Here is a 19,312-nt window from a genome sequence, read left to right as displayed (position 1 = left end):
ACTCCCATTGTAAAGATCCAATCGCTTGACCGCTGAGCCCACGGCCGATCCAACCTTCAAATTTTCGCGTTTTGATGCAGGTTTGTTTACAAAATTCAAAATCCTTAACGGCTATCTTTTACTTTCCTTATCTATAGGAAGAATGTATGTAATCGGGTCAAATTTCGATTGGTCAGTTTTTAGGCCAAAACACGTTTTGGAAGTCTCTTAGAGCCTAAATCTAAAGTTTCAGCCATTGCGTCCGTGGTGAGTGTGTCTGTTTTTAAACAAATTTATCGCACCAAAAATATAACCTGGCAAAATTTTTCCAAGAACTCCTTCAGCATTTTCACAGAATAATTCCCTCTCATCATCATCATCATCATCATCATCATCATATCATCATCGATCATCATCATCATCATCATTCATACTTCACATTCATCATATCATCATCATCATTCATCATTCATCATTCATCATTCATCATTATCATTCATCATTCACATTACATCCATTCCATATTCATCATTCATCATTCATCATTCATCATTCATCTTCATTCATTCATCATTCATCATTCATCATTCATCATTCATCATTCATCATTCATCATTCATCAATTCATCCAATTCATCTATTCATCCCATTCATCATCATCAGGTCGCCGCTCTCTTTAGTGCTGGTAGGAAAGAGGCCCCGTTTGGTTGGTTGAAGTTTAGTTGTTGGTAGGAAGTTTAGTTGTTGGTAGGGAAGTTTAGTTGTTGGTAGGAAGTTTAGTTGTTGGTAGGGAGTTTGTTGTTGGTAGGAAGTTAGTTGTTGGTAGGAAGTATTGTAGGAATATCGTTAAAAATAGGAATTTCCGGGGTCTTTCTCTAGGTCTTTTCCCCAATACTGATTCCTAGTAAAATGAGCTTTTCACACAAAATACGTATCTAGACATTATTAACATAGTGCTATCTAAGTATTTACGTTAACACGGCCCCAGCTCTCAATCTTTATAAAGTATTAAACATAATAATTGGTATTGTCGTAATCGTGATAGAGGCAGCTCATAACACCCAGGATTTATGAACAAAATGCTGGCTCTTACGAAGTTCGTGGCTAAGCCTAGTCTCAAGAGGCATTTGATTGGCTCATTGTCTGTACGTATGTGACTCGATGTACGAACTGATCGGTTCTTACGTCGTAATCATAATCGGTGACTAAGAGGTGTAGATGGGTGTATCCTGACCTTATAGACGACATTGCCGTCGTATTTTATGTTGGTTTATTGACACACCTTATTAACTAGGTATATAGGTATACCGTATGTTATAAATATGTATGTATATATATTCTCTAGTTTTTTAATATTTTTAACATCCCAGTACGTGCTGTAACTGTAGCCTCCGCATTACAGATATTGGAATGTGCTTTTATGTTCATCGTTTTTTCTATAATTTCATGATTTCACAATTCCTGTAAAATTCAGAAACACGCTAAACAAATTCAACATTAAATTGTATTTTTTAATTACTTTAAGATTATACTGCATGTTAACAGTCAGTCACGCTTCAATTGAACTAGCAGATTTGGTTTATTCTTACCAGTAGTTACTATTGTTACTGACTAGTTACCCAAGTGTATTAGCTGTTCTTTCACTCCGTCTCGTTACGGTATTCGCCTTATGCTCATACTTAGCGTCTGTCTAGGTACTGTCTAAAGTTATGAACACTACACATGTACATAATATCTGCGAATATTGTTCTGTATGCTGAGGTGCACATTGGTCCATTGAGATGCGCATTGTTACGAGTAGTCTTGACAGCAACTCTCATGATGTTGACGCACTTCCCAACTTATCATGTTCTGACCCTTGTATAGGTGCATATTCGGCAGAGCATGCTTTCCGTTTTCTGCGACTCTGAATTCTGTGGTTCATATAATCGTGTAGGAACACACTAGTATGACGTTGATCATCAGTGACGAGCTGTAGAGGTCAGTTGTGTTGTGTTGAAACTAGTCCATATTACGCGCTACAATATCATGAGAACAAAACTTAGACTACATTTGTACTCTTAATGCATATGTAGCTGTAGCAGTCGTCGAATTTAATTTTCTTGCAATGGATCCTCAGTGACAGAATGTCCAACAGGCTGATTCACTGGATTCAAGTTTTCTCTTTGGTAGCAATGAAACCTATTACTGCTACATTAGTACTAGTGTAGTTCTGGAGCTAGACTAGTTAATGAAAGGTATGTTGCAAATCGGTCGCAAATTTTCAAATCGGGAAAGGTTGGAAAATCATCCGTTTTGGGATCGCCCCTGATGTCAAAAAAGTTATTTTTTAGCACATGGGTCTGTACGTATGTATGTACGTAGGTACGTACCGTACGTTAATCGTATGTGTGTAACTGACAGGTTTAAATGGGAAAGATATGAATAAAAAGAAAGAAAAAACATTCCTATTGTCAATTATTTTAATTGTCTTTTAAGTTTAATTGGAGCGGACATCTTTTCTTTCCCCTTCTTTTTTAAGAAAAAAGTTTTAATGTCAGTCTGTTAGAAAATAAAATTATTTATCAGATGTTATAGTCTTTAAAATCTTGTTAAACATAAGTAGGGTGTTTTTCCCCATTACAAGTCATTATGACTTTTATTTCATTCGTTTTTTTTCTATAATTTTTGATTTCTTCCAAAATGTCCTGAAAACAGAAACATAAACATCTGTTTTATTTTTTATTTCCTTTTAGTGTTTCTGCCAAGTGAAAGGAGCCACCTTCCTAAATCCAGATCTTTTGTTAAAATTTACCAGTTAGTTACCTTTTCCTTACTGGACTAGTTAACCAAGTGTTTACACCCTGATTACTTTCCCACTCACTCTGTTACGGTATTTCATTTTGGTCAAACACTTCTAGTCTGTTACGTTACTTCTAAAGTTAAGCACACACCTTGACACAATCTCTATGCGGATTTCTCTTGTAAGCGCTGAAGGCCATTAGATCAGGGGTTTCTAGTCTTTACGATAGTATTTGGACAGTAACTTATTATGTGAGCACTTCCAAGATCATGTTTGACCCTTGTATTTAGCTGGTCCTATTCGGGGGCGAGGCAGCTCTCTTTCCGTTTACTGTGACTGATTTTCTTTCTATAAGTCCCGTGTGTAGGAACCATGAGTTTGAATCTATTCAGGTTAACCAGCTTTAAGGTAATGTTGTTTTGTTGAAACTGTCCAACCTACGGCTACCATACAAGAGACAAGCCCTACCGGCTTAATTTGAACTCTTAAGGCTAGGCAGCTTTTGAAACGTTCGAATTTAAATTTTTACTGCTGTATCCTCAGTGACAGAATTGTCCCCACGAGGCGAATGCAGCTGGAATAAGTTTTTTTTTTTTTTTTTTTTACTATTATAGGGAAGCAGTAATTATCAAATTACTAAAGTTATACTTAAGTTGGTGTTAAATAATTCTTTATGTGACTATTTTTGTCACAAATGTTGTTGGAAATATTGGTTATTTTTTATTTATGATTGAATCTAGTTATTGTTTTTCAAAATCGGGAAATGGTTGGAAATATCCGTTTTGGGATCCCCTGATGTCAAAAAAGTTATTTTTAGCACATGGTCTGTACGTATGTATGTACGTAATGTATGTGTGTACTACAGGTTTAAATGGGAAAATATGAAAGTTTAAATGGATATATATATAAAAAAAAAAACATTCCTATTTCAATATTTTATTGTCTTTTTAGGTTTTATTGACGGACATCTTTTTTTCCCTTCTTTTTTTAAGAAAAAAGTTAATGTCATTGTTAGAATAAATTATTTATAGATGTTATAGTTTTAAAATTTTTTAAACATAAGTAGGTGTTTTCCCCCCATTACAATATTATTGACTTTTATTTCATTCGTTTTTTTCTATAATTTTTTGATTCTTCACAAATGTCCTGAAAACAGAAACATAAACAAAAACTATTTTTATTTCCTTTTAGTGTTTTGCCATGTGAAAGGCAGCCACCTCCTAAAATCCAGATCTTTTGTTAAATTTACCAGTTAGTTACCTTTTCTTACTGACTAGTTACCAAGTGTTTACCCTGATTACTTTCACTCCTCTGTTACGGTATTTCATTTTGTCAACACTTCTAGTCTGTAAGTTACTTTCTAAAGTTAAGCACACACTTGTACACAATCTCATGCGAATATTCTCTTGTAAGGCTGAGGTGCCATTAGATCAGGTTTATAGTCTTACGAAGTATTTTGACAGTAACTTATTATGTGAGCACTCCCAAGATCATGTTTTGACCCTTGTATTAGGTGCCTATTCGGGCAGAGCAGTCTCTTTCCGTTTACTGACATGATTTTCTTCATATAAGTCCCGTGTAGGAACCATGAGTTGAATCTATCAGTTAACCGAGCTTTAAGGTAATTGTTGTTTTGTTGAAACTGTCCAACCTACGGCTACATACAAGAGACAAGCCCTACCGGCTTAATTTGAACTCTTAAGGCTAGGCAGCTTTTGAAACGTCAAATTTAAATTTTACTGCTGTATCCTCAGTGACAGAATTGTCCCCACGAGGCTGAATGCAGCTGGAATAAGTTTTTTTGTACTTTCTATTACTATACGTACAGTATAGCGGAGCTATACTAGTAATGAAAGTATTGCAATCGGTCCAAATTTCAAAATCGGGAAATGGTTGGAAATATCCGTTTTGGGATCCCCTGATGTCAAAAAAGTGATTTTTAGCCCATGGTCTGTACGTAACGTACGTACGTACGTAACGTACGTACGTACGTAACGTACGTACGTACGTAACGTACGTACGTACGTAACGTACGTACGTACGTAACGTACGTACGTACGTAACGTACGTACGTACGTAACGTACGTACGTACGTAACGTACGTACGTACGTAACGTACGTACGTACGTAACGTACGTACGTACGTAACGTACGTACGTACGTAACGTACGTACGTACGTAACGTACGTACGTACGTAACGTACGTACGTACGTAACGTACGTACGTACGTACGTACTACAGGTTTAAATGGGAAAAAATAGAAAGTTGTGAACAAAATATCTCAAGAACGGTTTGTCGTAAAGCGATGAAATTTGGTATGCTATCCCGGTATGGTCCAAGAACGCGACTGTAACAATTTGGTAAAAATCGGACAGTCACCCATCCAGATATTAACCAAAGTAATTGTTACGTAACCCTCATTTCGTGGAAAATGTTGAAAAGGTTGTGAACAAAATATCTCAAGAACCGTTTGTCGTAAAGCGATGAAATTTGGTATGCTATCCCGGTATGGTCCAAAGACGCGACTGTAACAATTTGGTAAAAATCGGACAGTCACCCATCCAGATATTAACCAAAGTAATTGTTACTTAACCCTCATTTCGTGGAAAATGTTGAAAAGGTTGTGAACAAAATATCTCAAGAACGGTTTGTAGTAGAGAAATGAAATTTGGTATGCTATCCCGATATGGTCCAAGGACGCGACTGTAACAATTTGGCAAAAATCGGATAATCACCCATCCAGATATTAACCAAAGTAATTGTTACTTAACCCTCATTTCGTGGAAAATGTTGAAAAGGTTGTGAACAAAATATCTCAAGAACCGTTTGTCGTAAAGCGATGAAATTTGGTATGCTATCCCAGTATGGTCCAAGGACGCGACTGTAACAATTTGGCAAAAATCGGATAATCACCCATCCAGATATTAACCAAAGTAATTGTTACTTAACCCTCATTTCGTGGAAAATGTTGAAAAGGTTGTGAACAAAATATCTCAAGAACCGTTTGTCGTAAAGCGATGAAATTTGGTATGCTATCCCAGTATGGTCCAAGGACGCGACTGTAACAATTTGGCAAAAATCGGATAATCACCCATCCAGATATTAACCAAAGTAATTGTTACTTAACCCTCATTTCGTGGAAAATGTTGAAAAGGTTGTGAACAAAATATCTCAAGAACCGTTTGTCGTAAAGCGATGAAATTTGGTATGCTATCCCAGTATGGTCCAAGGACGCGACTGTAACAATTTGGCAAAAATCGGATAATCATTTTTTTTTTTTTTTTTTTTTAAAAAAAAAAAAAAAAAAAAAAAAAAAAAAAAAAAAAAAAACATCCCTATTTCAATATTTTATTGTCTTTATAATAATAATAATAATAATTCAGTTTTTATTGTACATAAAATTCAAACATGAATGTATACAACCGAAAGTATAGAATAGACGTTAATATTTTTACCCGCATCTGTCCGAAGACCTAACTGGTTAACTAACCTTTCCGTAATGTAACTCGTCGTGGCGCCGCAATCCAGTACCGCTCGTACAACAAGGCCATGGCCAGTAGACTTATTCACTAAATAAATACTCGCACTCTGCAAGAAAACCTTTTTTACCTTTCCGTCGTGTGAACACATATTGGTTTCCGAATGTGCGTTAGATGTACAGGGTCCGCTATTCGAATCTGAAAGGGCATTTTTACCAAGAAAAGCGAAGTTATTAGAATGAACAGAAGATGAGGGTCTATCTCCACCACCAACCGAAGGTTTTCCCGTTTCCCGATTTCTCCTATCCTGAGCAGAACCAAACTGCTGAGGACATAAAGACCGGTGGTGTTTTCCCACAATTTTACAATAATAACAGTATCTGTTCTTCTTTGGACATTCCCTGAAGAAATGATTTTTACTCAAGCAAATGTAACACCTATCTCTTACCCTTTCTTTCCGATCTGTCAGGTTAGAATATTTCGTGCAGCTGTCCGAGTAGTGGCTACCGTCACAATAGGTACAGAGATAAGAAGAAGTACGATTATCAGGAATATTAGTGTCAGGAATATTAGTATTATTGATCAGTACCTTATTTGTATACAATCTGCCGCTGCTGGGATTCTGGAAAGGAGCAGAATTATCAGGTGTAAGATTAGACAGTTTACGAGGTTTAGAATTGTGAGGAATAAATGTCCGCAACACACGAGCTTCGCTAAGCTCCTTATTGATCTGGCTTCTAATGTGACCAACGTTAACCGAAGAACCATACAATTTAACCAATTCCTTTTGAGTGTCAACAGCCAATTTGGAAAATATAGTCAATTTCAAAATGTCCTGGTCCAGGTTCGATCCCTGGTTCTCAATAAGCCTTAGTTTGATCTCTAAATCGGAATAAAATTGGTGAATATCACAAGGTTTCTGGGATGCAGGCCTCAATGTACGTATCTCATCGTACAACTTTGTGATGATAAGTTGTGAGGACCCAAATTCCTCTTTCAACAAATCGACTACTATTTTGTAGTTATCCCCGCACACCCGTATGCCAGAGACCTTGTCCGCCGCCTTACCAAATAACTGTCCCTTCAAATAATGAAACTTTTGAATATCGTCTAAATCTGACCGGCTATCAACTAGGGACGAAAAGTTGTCCCAGAACTCATTGAATGCAAGAGCATCCCCACCAAATCTCATTAAACTAACTTTAGGTAAATGACCTAGACTACCTGACCTAGAGTTATCTGCCGACGTTGACGCCAATTGAACTTTCGCCTTCAGTTCTTCGATGTTCACTTGACAACGCAGCTCCGTCTCCTTCACCTCCAGTTCCCTCGTCCTCACATTCGCATCAAACTCCTTCATCTGTAGATCTATCTCCTTTTGTCTCAAATCAAACTGTCTGACTTCCGCCTGCCGCCTCTCCTCCTCTTGCCGCCTCTGCCGTGCATCTTGCTCCTTCCGCTGTGCATCTTGTTCTTTCCGCTGCCGCTGTGCATCTTCAATAGCCCGCGCCGCTTGTTTCAATTTCGCTTCGAATTCCACAATGATTTCAAAAGCTGCCGTACACATATCTTCATCTTCCGGCAGGATTGTTCTTCTTTCTGCATCGTCTGGGACGATATCTTCGAGAGTGTCCTTCTTGTCCAAGAGGACTTTATATACCTCATTGACCCTGTTGAACACTTCGCTCAGTTGCTCAAAGTTCTCGTCCGTTATATCTATGTCCTTTTTGTTCTAAAATAATAATACCTAGGTTATGTAAAATATTCGTAAAAATTGTTAAAACCAAAAGCTTTGAAAAATCCTTTCGAGTCGAAAATTTTTAAGAAATTAGCGTCATTACAAGAAGTCAGGGGCGATAGCGGGTTGAATGCTTCAGTTCCTGATGGATCACTCAAGTTAAACAACCTTGGAGTGGTTGGTGTGGGGAAATGGAGTGGATGACAGTGGAAGCGTATTTGAGAGAAGAGAATAGATTGTTCTTCAATAAACTGAGGCCAACTTTCAACTCCTTCTTCCTCCGTGTGAATTGGCCTTTCACGGCCGAAACCGTCGCCATAAGAATCAACCACGCTCCGTGCTACCAAAACATGTGGGGAAATGCAGTGGATGACAGTGGAAGCGTATTTGAGAGAGTATGTATGTATTTCCCCACAGTTAGGTGTAAAAATAGAGAAATAAAAGCCGTAACTGAATATACACAATTGAAACAATATATTGGATGTAAAAAACAGTGATAATTCACAAGGAAAAAATATGTCCAAAATAATACTAAGTCTCCAAAAAGGGGTACCGAATAAATTGAAAATGTCCGAGAGAAAAATCTGAAAATCTGAAATGTGTCCGAAAAATTCCGAGATCTGGGCTATTAAATTCTAGACTATCCAGAAACTGGCCGAAAAAAAAAAAAATACCTCGTGAGAATTCGCGACAACAGGTACTAAGATCATCACATGATAACACACAACATGCTTCATATATTTCATAATCATTCAGATATTTAGGAGTCTTCTTTATCCTTGAAAAATCTGGTGTTAACATCACACGACTTTCTATTACATTTACGAAATACGTATTTGAAAAAAGAAAAGAAAATTTTTCCAAGTCCCGAGCCTGAGCCGCCCACGGCGGCCAATTTTTGGTCGAAAATTTCCTATCTTAAAATACTCCCCAAGTAATGAGGGATCATTAAAAAGTGTCCAAAAATTGAACTTTTTTTTGAAAATTTTTCCAAAATCGACCGCCTACGGCGGCCAATTTTCGACCAAAAATTTTCTGTCTTAAAATAGTCCCCGTCTAATGAGGGATCATTAAAAAGTGTCCAAAAATTGAACTTTTTTTCAGTCCAAATTTTGGTCAAAATCGACCGCCTACGGCGGCCAATTTTCGATCAAAAATTTTCTATCTTAAAATACTCCCCGTGTGATAAGGAATCATATAAAGTATGAAAAAAATTGATTTTTTTTCGAAGTCCGAAGCAACATTGACTTTGGTTGATATCTGGATGGGTGACTATCCGATTTTTACCAAATTGTTACAGTCGCGTCCATGGAACATATCGGTATATTTTGTTCACAACCTGGTCAACATTTTCCACGAAATGAGGGTTAAGTAATACTTACTTACTTGCTTACTTGCTTTGCTTTGCTTGCTTTGCTTGCTTTGCTTTGCTTGCTTTGCTTTGCTTGCTTTGCTTGCTTTGCTTGCTTGCTTGCTTACTTACTCACTCACTCACTTACTTACTCACTCACTTACTCACTTACTAGTTGTACTTACTTACTTCTAGTTGTACTTACTTACCTACTTACTACCATGGCCACTTATACCCAAGTCGGTATTTGGCCTCGTCGCAACCCTGCCTCCATTAGTAAGTGAGTAAGTGAGTGAGTAAGTAAGTGAGTGAGTGAGTAAGTAAGCAAGCAAGCAAGCAAAGCAAGCAAAGCAAGCAAAGCAAGCAAAGCAAAGCAAGCAAAGCAAGCAAAGCAAGCAAAGCAAAGCAAAGCAAAGCAAGTAAGCAAGTAAGTAAGTATTACTTAACCCTCATTTCGTGGAAAATGTTGACCAGGTTGTGAACAAAGTGAGTAAGTTGAGTAAGTAAGCAAGCAAGCAAGCAAAGCAAGCAAAGCAAGCAAAGCAAAGCAAGCAAAAATCGGACGCCGTAGGCGGCTCAGGCTCGGGACTTTTTTTTTTTTTTTTTCAAATGCGTATTCCGCAAATGTAATAGAAAGTCATGTGATGTTCACACCAGATTTTTTGGTTGTGGTGGTGGTGGTTGATGGTTGGTGGTTGGTGGTGGCGGTGGTGGTGGTTTTTCTCTGCATATCTCGTGGGATTTTATCCAGGTTTGATTCTTTTTATCTCCCTGCGCATCTGGCGGGGTTCGAACCCCAATCGTTGTGTTAAATTACCAACACCAACTCAGCTTCTAACCAGTTTATCTATCATTGTACCTTAATAAATTTATCAATAACTTTTCTTGTAAAATGTTGTCTATTGGAAAACATTAAACCTGTGGACGATGTGATTACTTTGGTTACTTAGTTTTTTTTTTCTTTCATCAGTTCATTCTCGGAACGGTTGGCTTCATAGTTGACGCCATGAGGTGAATCAATTTTGTTAAGGCAGTGTACGGTTTCAGTCGACGGCGATCGACGGGGTCAACCGTGTTTGGACACACCTTTAGATTTCGGAACGATGAGACCTCAGCAGTAACAGCTCCCTCTATCACACTGTGACTCAAAGGTCAAGCGCTCGCCTGGTAAGCAAGAGGACGCGAGTTCGGATCCCAAACTATACAGACCACACGAGTCCAATGTAGGAGTTGTTTCATTGCTACGAAATAAAAACGGCGGTGAAACATTCTTTTTTTTTCCTAGATGTGACTTTTTTCCTATTTTACCCACCGAATTGAATTTCACTTTCGAGAATGAAAAATAAATTCGAAATGAACAAATGGGTATAGGTAAAAAAATTCTTCAACAAATGTGTTTTATTTTTTCTTTCATAATAATCTATGAGAATGTTTAAAAATATGAAATAGGTATGATGATATTTTAATATGAATTCCCTTGACAAGGTAACGCGCTACCTTGTAAGCGCTAAGTCGCGGGTTCGATTCCCGCCCGGCTTGAACTTTATCCTAAACAGATAAGGTTCGTTCTCGGAACGGCTGGCTTTCTATCTTGTCCTCTCTTCGATTTCAAGATAGTAAGAAATTCGTTTTTACAGTTCTCTCTATCAAATCCCTTAAATATTAATTATGATAATAATACAGGGTGTCTACCAGACTGGAAAACCGGGAATTGTCAGGGAATTTCACGGAGAATGAAAAAGTCAGGGAATTGTCAGGGAATTTCTCAAAAAATTGACAAAAATCCAAAAAAGTCAGGGAATTTTTCAAAGCCTAAAAAAAAGAATTTTCGGTCCATAAAAAAGTATGCAACCTTGAAGGGGCAACTCATATTTTCTCGAAAAAAATTCGCCTGCGGCGCTGTAATTTTGTATTCTATAGAAACGTATTGGGGGAGGGGGGGGGATAAACAATACTCGTCTTGTATGTACTATGTATTCCCACTGCGTCACAACAGATTTTTTTTTCATATTATGTAAAAGTGAATAGAGAGAGAAAAATTTAGTGGAAAAGCTGCTCCAGGAGAACCCTGCCATTTAAAGCCGAAAAAAAAAAACAATAATAATAATAATAATAATGTAGGCAATTATCTATTTTGGGTGTCTAATATGAATCTAATTAACAAAAGAACGTTGAATGCACCTGTTTCCAATGGATCATTGAAGTTAACCAACGTTGCACGTGGTTGGTATCTGGGATAGATGGGTATTGCATGTTGCTGGCTTTTACCGGCCTAACTCAGGCTGAGTGAGGTTGATGTGAAGAGGCGGGGAACTTGAAACCCAATGCTTCCATTGGGTTTCATGCCGGTTTTGTTCGATTTGCAGAAATTTGTGAGAGGAACTTAGAAACATTTTTTTTTTCTTTTGGAAACAAACCAGCCTGCCTTCACACGCTAATATTCACTTATAGCAGTTTATGCAAATGGATTCCTACCAAATTTCAGCTTTCTAGGTGTTGTGGTTCTCGAGATAGAGCGATCAGTGTGTGAATATGAAATGTGAATGGATCTTGTTACTTTTTTTTATAATATACTCGTTGATGGCAGTTTATGCAAATGACTTGAGCGTGTAAACCCTCCATTAGGTACAAATTCGGGCACAGTAAATGTTCCACCTTACTTGAAACAGTATGGGCCCAGAAAGTCGACAGCGAGTTGATCCTCTTCCTCTTCACTCTCATCGGAATAGAACCGGTCCACGTTAGTATAGTTGTAAATATGAATACACATAGACATGCGCTCTACCGGGGGATGTTGGAAGTAGTCCAAACTGAGGGAGTTGTTTTCAAACACGTTGAACTGAGTGGGACAGAAGAGGCAGATAGAGTTTATTAATATTTTGAAATTCTGTACAGTTTCTTCTTATTTATTATTTTTTTTTCTTTCTTTCTTCTTCTCTTTGTGTGGATGCTCCAAATTTTCGTAGTCTGGGCTTACTGGGGGATGTTGGAAGTAGTCCAAACTGAGGGAGTTGTTTTCAAACACGTTGAACTGAGTGGGACAGAAGAGGCAGATAGAGTTTATTAACATTTTGAAATTCTGTACAGTTTCTTCTTATTTATTATTATTTTTTTTTCTTTCTTTCTTCTTCTCTTTGTGTGGATGCTCCAAATTTTCGTAGTCTGGGCTTACTTGGCTACGGTAAAAGAGATAAATTATGCTCAAGGGGCCCCCCCTAGGAGGTACTCACCCTTCTGACTGTTATCCAGAAAGCGTTTGTAAACCAGAGGGTAGAAGTGAAGGCTATACATAGTGCTATTAGCTCAAGGGGCCCCCCCTAGGAGGTACTCACCCTTCTGACTGTTATCCAGAAAGCGTTTGTAAACCAGAGGGTAGAAGTGAAGGCTATGCATAGTGCTATTAGTAGTAGTAGGAATAATGACCTCCCTGTAATCAAAAAGACGGTAAGAACAACACTTTAGAAAAAGAGTTTAAAAAATGCCCGTTTTTAGTGCTATTAGTAGTAATAGGAATAATGACCTCCCTGGAATCAAAAAGACGGTAAGAACAATACTTTAGAAACAGAGTTTAAAAAAAATGCCCGTTTTTTACTTTTTTAAAGAAGAGAAGAAAAAAGAAGTTTGATAGAGCGCAGGTACTGACTGTATACCTACCTGCTAAGGTTTTAATGAAGAAACACACTAACCTGCTGTCGTAAGCTCACATGACGTGATACTAGTGTGTTTCTATCCTTATCGTCCCGAAATCGAACAGAGAAGGAGTACAGGATAGGAGAAAGTCAGCCGTTCCGAGAACGAACCTTATCTGTTTAGGATAGCTTTCCCCGGGTGTTAATCGAACCCGCAACCTGGCGCTTACAAAGCAGATGCGCTACCGTCCAAGCTAACTAGGCTGGCAACAATTTCAGCTCCTTAGATACCGTTTAGGTTAATTTTTTTTCGTATTATTATTTCAGTATTTATTTATTTTTTACACCTAAGCTACGCTGAAAACCCCTTCTCGAACTCTCTGCCAAGCACTTACAATCGAAGCCGTCACCCCACCTTTTTCTCACCACGCCCACGGTTGATTAACTTACATAGTTTGAGAGGTTCCCGTTTGATGCCATCTGAGACAAAGTAGTAAATCTTGGTCATGGATTTATCCGTCTTGATGGGTGAATAGGGTGAACTTCGCCTCGTCATGTCCTGAAACAGAAAAAAAAATCTGGTGTGAACATCACACAACTTTCCTTATCCTGCTTGAGTATTTGTGCGTCGGCTGGCGCGGTGGGCTCCTCACCCGGTGTGCCGCGGAGACTGTTCCTCCGAACCGATACACAAAAACAACTTAAAAAAAAAATCATGTTGAAATATTTGGAGATATCACTGAGAGGAGAGAGGGAGCAGAGAGAACCTTCCAGTCTGAAAGCAGAAGAGACAGGGTCTCCACTCCAAATTTTTAAAAATCACTAGATTCAAGGAAAAGAAATCACTAGATTTGACTTGAAAATCACTAGATTTCTAAATTCCCCCAAATGATAGTTTACTCGTGGTTTTTGAGGGTAAAAGTCTCATATACTCATTTTTATAGTAAAAAAATCTTCTAGACAATGGAAAAAATGGTTAACTTTACTTTTTATGACTCCAATAACTTTTTTTAACCGTTTTGTCGCTATAGCTGAAAACCGCCAAAAAACGGTCGAAATCTGTCCAAAAGCGGTCAAAATACTGCCAAGCAAGGCGAAAATTTTGGTTTCATCAATTATTTGCGGTAAAAAAGAGCTGAAAAAAATCTGCGTTTGCCTGAGATCGAACCCATAACTGCGCATATCGCGAACAAACCGCGGATACTGCGCACAAAACGCGAATACCGCGAACAAACCGCGGATACCGCGAACAAACTGCGGATACCGAGAACATATTGTAAAAGTTAATATAGAACATAAAAACAAGCATCATTCAATAGGATAAGGAAAGTCGTGTGATGTTCACACCAGATTTTTAAAGAACAGAAAAGAAAGAAGTTTGATAGAGCGTAGGTACTGACTGTATACCTACCTGCTAAGGTTTTAATGTAGAAACACACTAACCTGCTATCGTAAGCTCACATGACGTGATAGTAGTGTGTTTCTATCCTTATCGTCCCGAAATCGAACAGAGAAGGAGGACAGGATAGGAGAAAGCCAGCCGTTCCGAGAACGAACCTTATCTGTTTAGGATAGCTTTCCCCGGGCGGGAATCGAACCCGCGACCTGGCGCTTACAAAGCAGATGCGCTACCGTCCAAGCTAACTAGGCTGGCAAACAATTTCAGCTCCTTAAATCCCGTTTAAGTTAATTTTTTGTCTACCCAGGAAATTATTCATGGTCCGGCACTGGTACCAAATCAGCTGATATATTATAACCTTCGATTTGAAAAGTGTCTTTCGTTTTGATCCCAAACCCTCCCTCTATGATCATTGATAGTAGATTGCCCTAAGAAGGAGAGAGACTTGCTATTGCTACAGTGAGTTCAGTGAACATTAATTTAATATCTGGTTTCTAACACCAACATTTTTGTGAAGTGTAAGTTGTAGGTATACTTACTTGTAGAGTGCTTTCAGGACTAAGGTCAAAAATATGAAGAGAGACTTGCTATTGCTACAGTGAGTTCAGTGAACATTAATTTAATATCTGGTTTCTAACACCAACATTTTTGTGAAGTGTAAGTGTGTAAGTTGTATACTTGTAGAGTGCTTTCAGGACTAAGGTCAAAAATATTTTCTTTGCCCTGATCACAACTTTTTTTAGCAGTGAATTGTGACAAAATATTACCTAGCTGTAAGTACCTAAATTATCATAAGTAGAACCTACCGGGTTTAATAGAAGGGATATCTCATATTTAATCGTTTTTCATCATCTTCCTCATCCCCTACTCTGAGAAGCAGGAGCCTCCACTGCTTTATAACTTAATGATGTCTGTAATTTGTGTCCTTGAACATCATATCATTTAGTTTTTTTTTTTTAATACCTAAATAAGGTGCGGTTATAATATGCACCTTTCTATTTGTTATGTAGGTATGTTCGCGTTTTTATCATCAGGAAACATAGGTAAATTGATACGTAAATTGATTAGAACAAGCTGGGTCCGTCCCTCCGGGATTTCTTTAGCCCGTGGTTTATTCGATCGTGATTAGAGAAAATCAGTACCTTTGTACCTACCTAATTTGTTTGATATTCAGTTTATTATTATTCTTGATTTGATTTTTCGATTTTACTTTCATGTAATGATTTAAAATCAAGACCAGAGCCCGTTCTCCCTTTATTCCCTATTATAATGTTTAAGTCACCCATCCATTTAATTGGCCTTGCTCGGCGTAGCTTAACACAGGTGACGCTAAAACCGGTCTTAAAATAACGACTGCAGTGTTATCTAAAACTTTCTCGCTCTGAGTTTATAGGTCGTTATAATGTTACCAACATTACAGTCGTCGCGACAAATTTCGAGATCAGAGCTCATTTGTGTGAGAAAATGTGAAAAAAATCCCCCCAAAACCAGTTTTTTTGTTTTTGTTTTTTTGGTTTTATGGTTCTCTGGACAAAATTTGCACCACCATTTTCGTGTTCCTGGTAAAAAGACCTTAATTTGATTTGGCTTAACACAGGTGACGCTAAAACCGGTCTTAAAATAACGACTGAAGTGTTATCTAAAACTTTCTCGCTTTGAGTTTATAGGTCGTTATAATGTTACCAACATTACAGTCGTCGCGACAAATTTCGAGATCAGAGCTCATTTGTGTGAGAAAATGTGAAAAAAATCCCCCAAAACCAGTTTTTTTGTTTTTGTTTTTTTTTGGTTTTATGGTTCTCTAGACAAAATTTGCACCACCATTTTCGTGCTCCTGGTAAAAAGACCTTTAATTTGATTTACTGACAGGACATTATTTAGGTCTGTCAGACCGTCTGAGGGACGTAGCAGTCGGGAAGGTTCTACCGGCACGGTAGTCTGACAGGACATATTTAGGTCTGTCAGACCGTCTGAGGTACGTAGCAGTCGGGAAGGTTCTACCGGCACGGTAGTCTGACAGGACATATTTAGGTCTGTCAGACGGTAGGAGAACGAGTGGCTGCCCTTGGAGGGTAGGGCGTCTGCCTTCCAAGTGTTAGGTCACGGGTTTGATTTCCGCCAAGGGCGAGCTTTTTACACCCTTCAGATAATGTTGATTCATTGGGAACTGATTTAGGTGTAGTGCTATCACCGCTGACTATAGATTTCCGACATTGGGAGTAAAGGGACTTTTCATTCTCATTCTGTCAGTATAAGCACATAAGCAATTAAAATGCAGTGATTATAACTTACTGGTAGTGTGGTTGTGCTTGTTGGAACTTACGGGTGGCCCTACAGATAATGTTGATTCATTGGGAACTGATTTAGGTGTAGTGCTATCACCGCTGACTATAGATTTCCGACATTGGGAGTAAAGGTTTTCATTCTCATTCTGTCAGTATAAGCACATAAGCAATTAAAATTCAGTGATTATAACTTACTGGTAGTGTGGTTGTGCTTGTTGGAACTTACGGGTGGTGTGATTGTGGTTGTGGTTAGACCATGTGAACCTCTCCTCATGATGTCCTGGAACCAAACACCAAATTATGAACACTTTCTGTACAAACACTCGGAAACGGAAAATGATATTTCCGCCCTATGCTGCTGGTAGTAGAGAAGATGAAAAAAGCGTGCTTATTTCGTATAGCAATGAAACAACTGCTTCATTAGATTCGTGTGTTCTGTGTCAGAATGATTATTTTATGTTCTAAATAATTATAGGATGAGATCTAAATAATTTTATGATGAGATCTTAAAAGTATAATTTGACTTAAGAGATAATTAAAGGCTCATGTAGAGATTGGAAAACTGGACATGAGGCTTGTGATACAATTGTATCAAATGAAACAACTGCTTCATTAGATTCGTGTGTTCTGTGTCGTAACATGTTACATGAATTAATATTTCCATCACGGATCACGGTATTCATGATTTATATTGGGTATCAAATTGGCAGAGCTTTGATAGCAAACACTACAAGATACATATCACTACAAACAAAATACATATCAATACAAAGTTCCGCCAACATACCTTGCCCACCTTTTCTATCACTTTGTCAGCTCCCATGGCGTAGTGCTCACTGCGCAGCTTTCTAGGTGTTGTGGTTCTCGAGATAGAGCGATCAGTGTGTGAATATGAAATGTGAATGAGTGAATGGATCTTGTTTTTATAAAATAAGATGGCAGTTTATGCAAATGGCTTGAGCGTGTAAAGCCTCCATTAGGTACAAATTCGGGCATGGTAATATCTCCAACTTACTTGAAACAGTACGGGCCCAGAAAGTCGACAGCGAGTTGATCCTCTTCCTCTTCACTCTCATCGGAATAGAACCGGTCCACGTTAGTATAGGTGAACCATCATTCCTAGAACCCTTACATTGATTTCTCGTGAAAAGTTACATAGGAAAGACTCCTTGGTCATCTTAAATACTCTAATGGAAACTCTTGTAAAAAAAAAAAAAAATCATGTTGAAATATTTGGAGATATCACTGAGAGGAGAGAGGGAGCAGAGAGAACCTTCCAGTCTGAAAGCAGAAGAGACAGGGTCTCCACTCCAAATTTTTAAAAATCACTAGATTCAAGGAAAAGAAATCACTAGATTTGACTTGAAAATCACTAGATTTCTAAATTCCCCCAAATGATAGTTTATTCGTGGTTTTTGAGGGTAGAAGTCTCATATACTCATTTTCATAGTAAAAAATCTTCTAGACAATGGAAAAAACTGGTTAACTTCACTTTTTATGACTCCAATAACTTTCTTTTTTAAGCTACTTGACTTGAAAATCACTAGATTTCTAAATTCCCCCAAATGATAGTTTATTCGTGGTTTTTGAGGGTAGAAGTCTCATATACTCATTTTCATAGTAAAAAATCTTCTAGACAATGGAAAAAACTGGTTAACTTCACTTTTTATGACTCCAATAACTTTCTTTTTTAAGCTAGCAGCACGCTATTGGCCAGATGGTCACCCATCCAGGTACTAACCACGCGCAACCGTGCTCAACTTCAGTGATCCATGCGGAACTGGTGCTTTCAAGGTACCTACTATTGGAAATTTTTCAAGATTTTTCACCGAAATGAGATTTCCAAGAGAAGGATTTGACGATAAATCGCGAATTTTTGGTGAAAAATTCACTTTTTTACATACTCAAACCGGGCCTAAATTTAAAACAGTACATATTGCATACGTGACTAATTTGAAGGGGCAAAAATTGTAGGTTTCTGAGAAAAAATGATCCATTTTTTCAGCTTTAGGGGCAATTTTGCAATGAAATTACATTTTTCTTTCAAAAATCACTAGATTTTGACCTCAAATCACTAAATCACTAGATTTGCCAAGAATTCACTAAATTTAGTGAAAAATCACTAAGAGTGGATACACTGAGAAGAGAGAATGAGCTCTGACAAAAATCTAGGTCTGAAGAAACCTCCCCTTGACCCCCTACTACCAAAAACCATGTAGGGGGTCAGGGGAAATGTAGGGGGTTGAGGGGAGGATTCTCCTACATTTTGACCATAGGTTTGAAGTTTGGACTTAATTTACTCATTTCCCCTTCATTTTCAAAAGTGGAAGGTCCTCATCGATTCTTCTGTGATAAGTCACCTATTCGCGGTTTGCTCGCGGTATCCGCGGTTTGTTCGCGGTATTCGCGTTTTGTTCGCGGTATCCGCGGTTTGTTCGCGGTATCCGCGGATTGTTCACGGTATCCGCGGTTTGTTCGCGTTATCCGCGGTTTGTTCGCGGTATCCGCGGTTTGTTCGCGGTATCCGCGGATTGTTCACGGTATCCGCGGTTTGTTCGCGTTATCCGCGGTTTGTTCGCGGTATCCGCGGTTTGTTCGCGGTATCCGCGGATTGTTCACGGTATCCGCGGTTTGTTCGCGTTATCCGCGGTTTGTTCGCGGTATCCGCG

General features: G+C 38.3%; 2 protein-coding genes across 2 annotated transcripts; both read right to left on the bottom strand.

The window, feature by feature from the left end:
* Positions 1-3,713: 3,713 nt before the first annotated feature.
* On the bottom strand, positions 3,714-9,553 carry LOC113465959. Its single transcript, XM_026820963.1, has 3 exons — positions 9,548-9,553; positions 6,253-7,973; positions 3,714-3,907 (listed from the first exon to the last, which is right to left on the bottom strand). The coding sequence occupies exons 1-3, from the start codon at positions 9,551-9,553 to the stop codon at positions 3,865-3,867; spliced, it is 1,770 nt and encodes a 589-aa protein (XP_026676764.1). The 3' UTR covers positions 3,714-3,864.
* A 2,433-nt stretch (positions 9,554-11,986) lies between these two features.
* On the bottom strand, positions 11,987-16,953 carry LOC103505686. Its single transcript, XM_026820962.1, has 4 exons — positions 16,870-16,953; positions 13,410-13,518; positions 12,663-12,757; positions 11,987-12,169 (listed from the first exon to the last, which is right to left on the bottom strand). The coding sequence occupies exons 1-4, from the start codon at positions 16,915-16,917 to the stop codon at positions 11,987-11,989; spliced, it is 435 nt and encodes a 144-aa protein (XP_026676763.1). The 5' UTR covers positions 16,918-16,953.
* Between the last annotated feature and the right edge of the window lie 2,359 nt (positions 16,954-19,312).

The sequence above is a fragment of the Diaphorina citri genome, unplaced genomic scaffold (genome assembly GCF_000475195.1).
Source record: "Diaphorina citri unplaced genomic scaffold, Diaci psyllid genome assembly version 1.1 scaffold189, whole genome shotgun sequence".
In the NCBI taxonomy this organism is placed as follows: domain Eukaryota; kingdom Metazoa; phylum Arthropoda; class Insecta; order Hemiptera; family Psyllidae; genus Diaphorina; species Diaphorina citri.
This window is presented reverse-complemented; position numbering and strand designations above follow the sequence as displayed.

Excerpts from the sequence above, each read along its gene's own strand:
- LOC113465959 (XM_026820963.1), bottom strand. Across the intron at positions 3,908-6,252 it reads ACGAGTTACATTACGGAAAG|GACATTTGTGAAGAATCAAA; the intron begins GTTAGTTAACCA and ends TTCTGTTTTCAG.
- LOC103505686 (XM_026820962.1), bottom strand. The coding sequence starts at position 16,917 with ATGAGGAGAGGTTCACATGGTCTAACCACAACCACAATCACACCACCC. Across the intron at positions 13,519-16,869 it reads CAACCACAATCACACCACCC|GACATGACGAGGCGAAGTTC; the intron begins GTAAGTTCCAAC and ends TTTCTGTTTCAG. Across the intron at positions 12,170-12,662 it reads TCTGGATAACAGTCAGAAGG|TTCAACGTGTTTGAAAACAA; the intron begins GTGAGTACCTCC and ends TGTCCCACTCAG.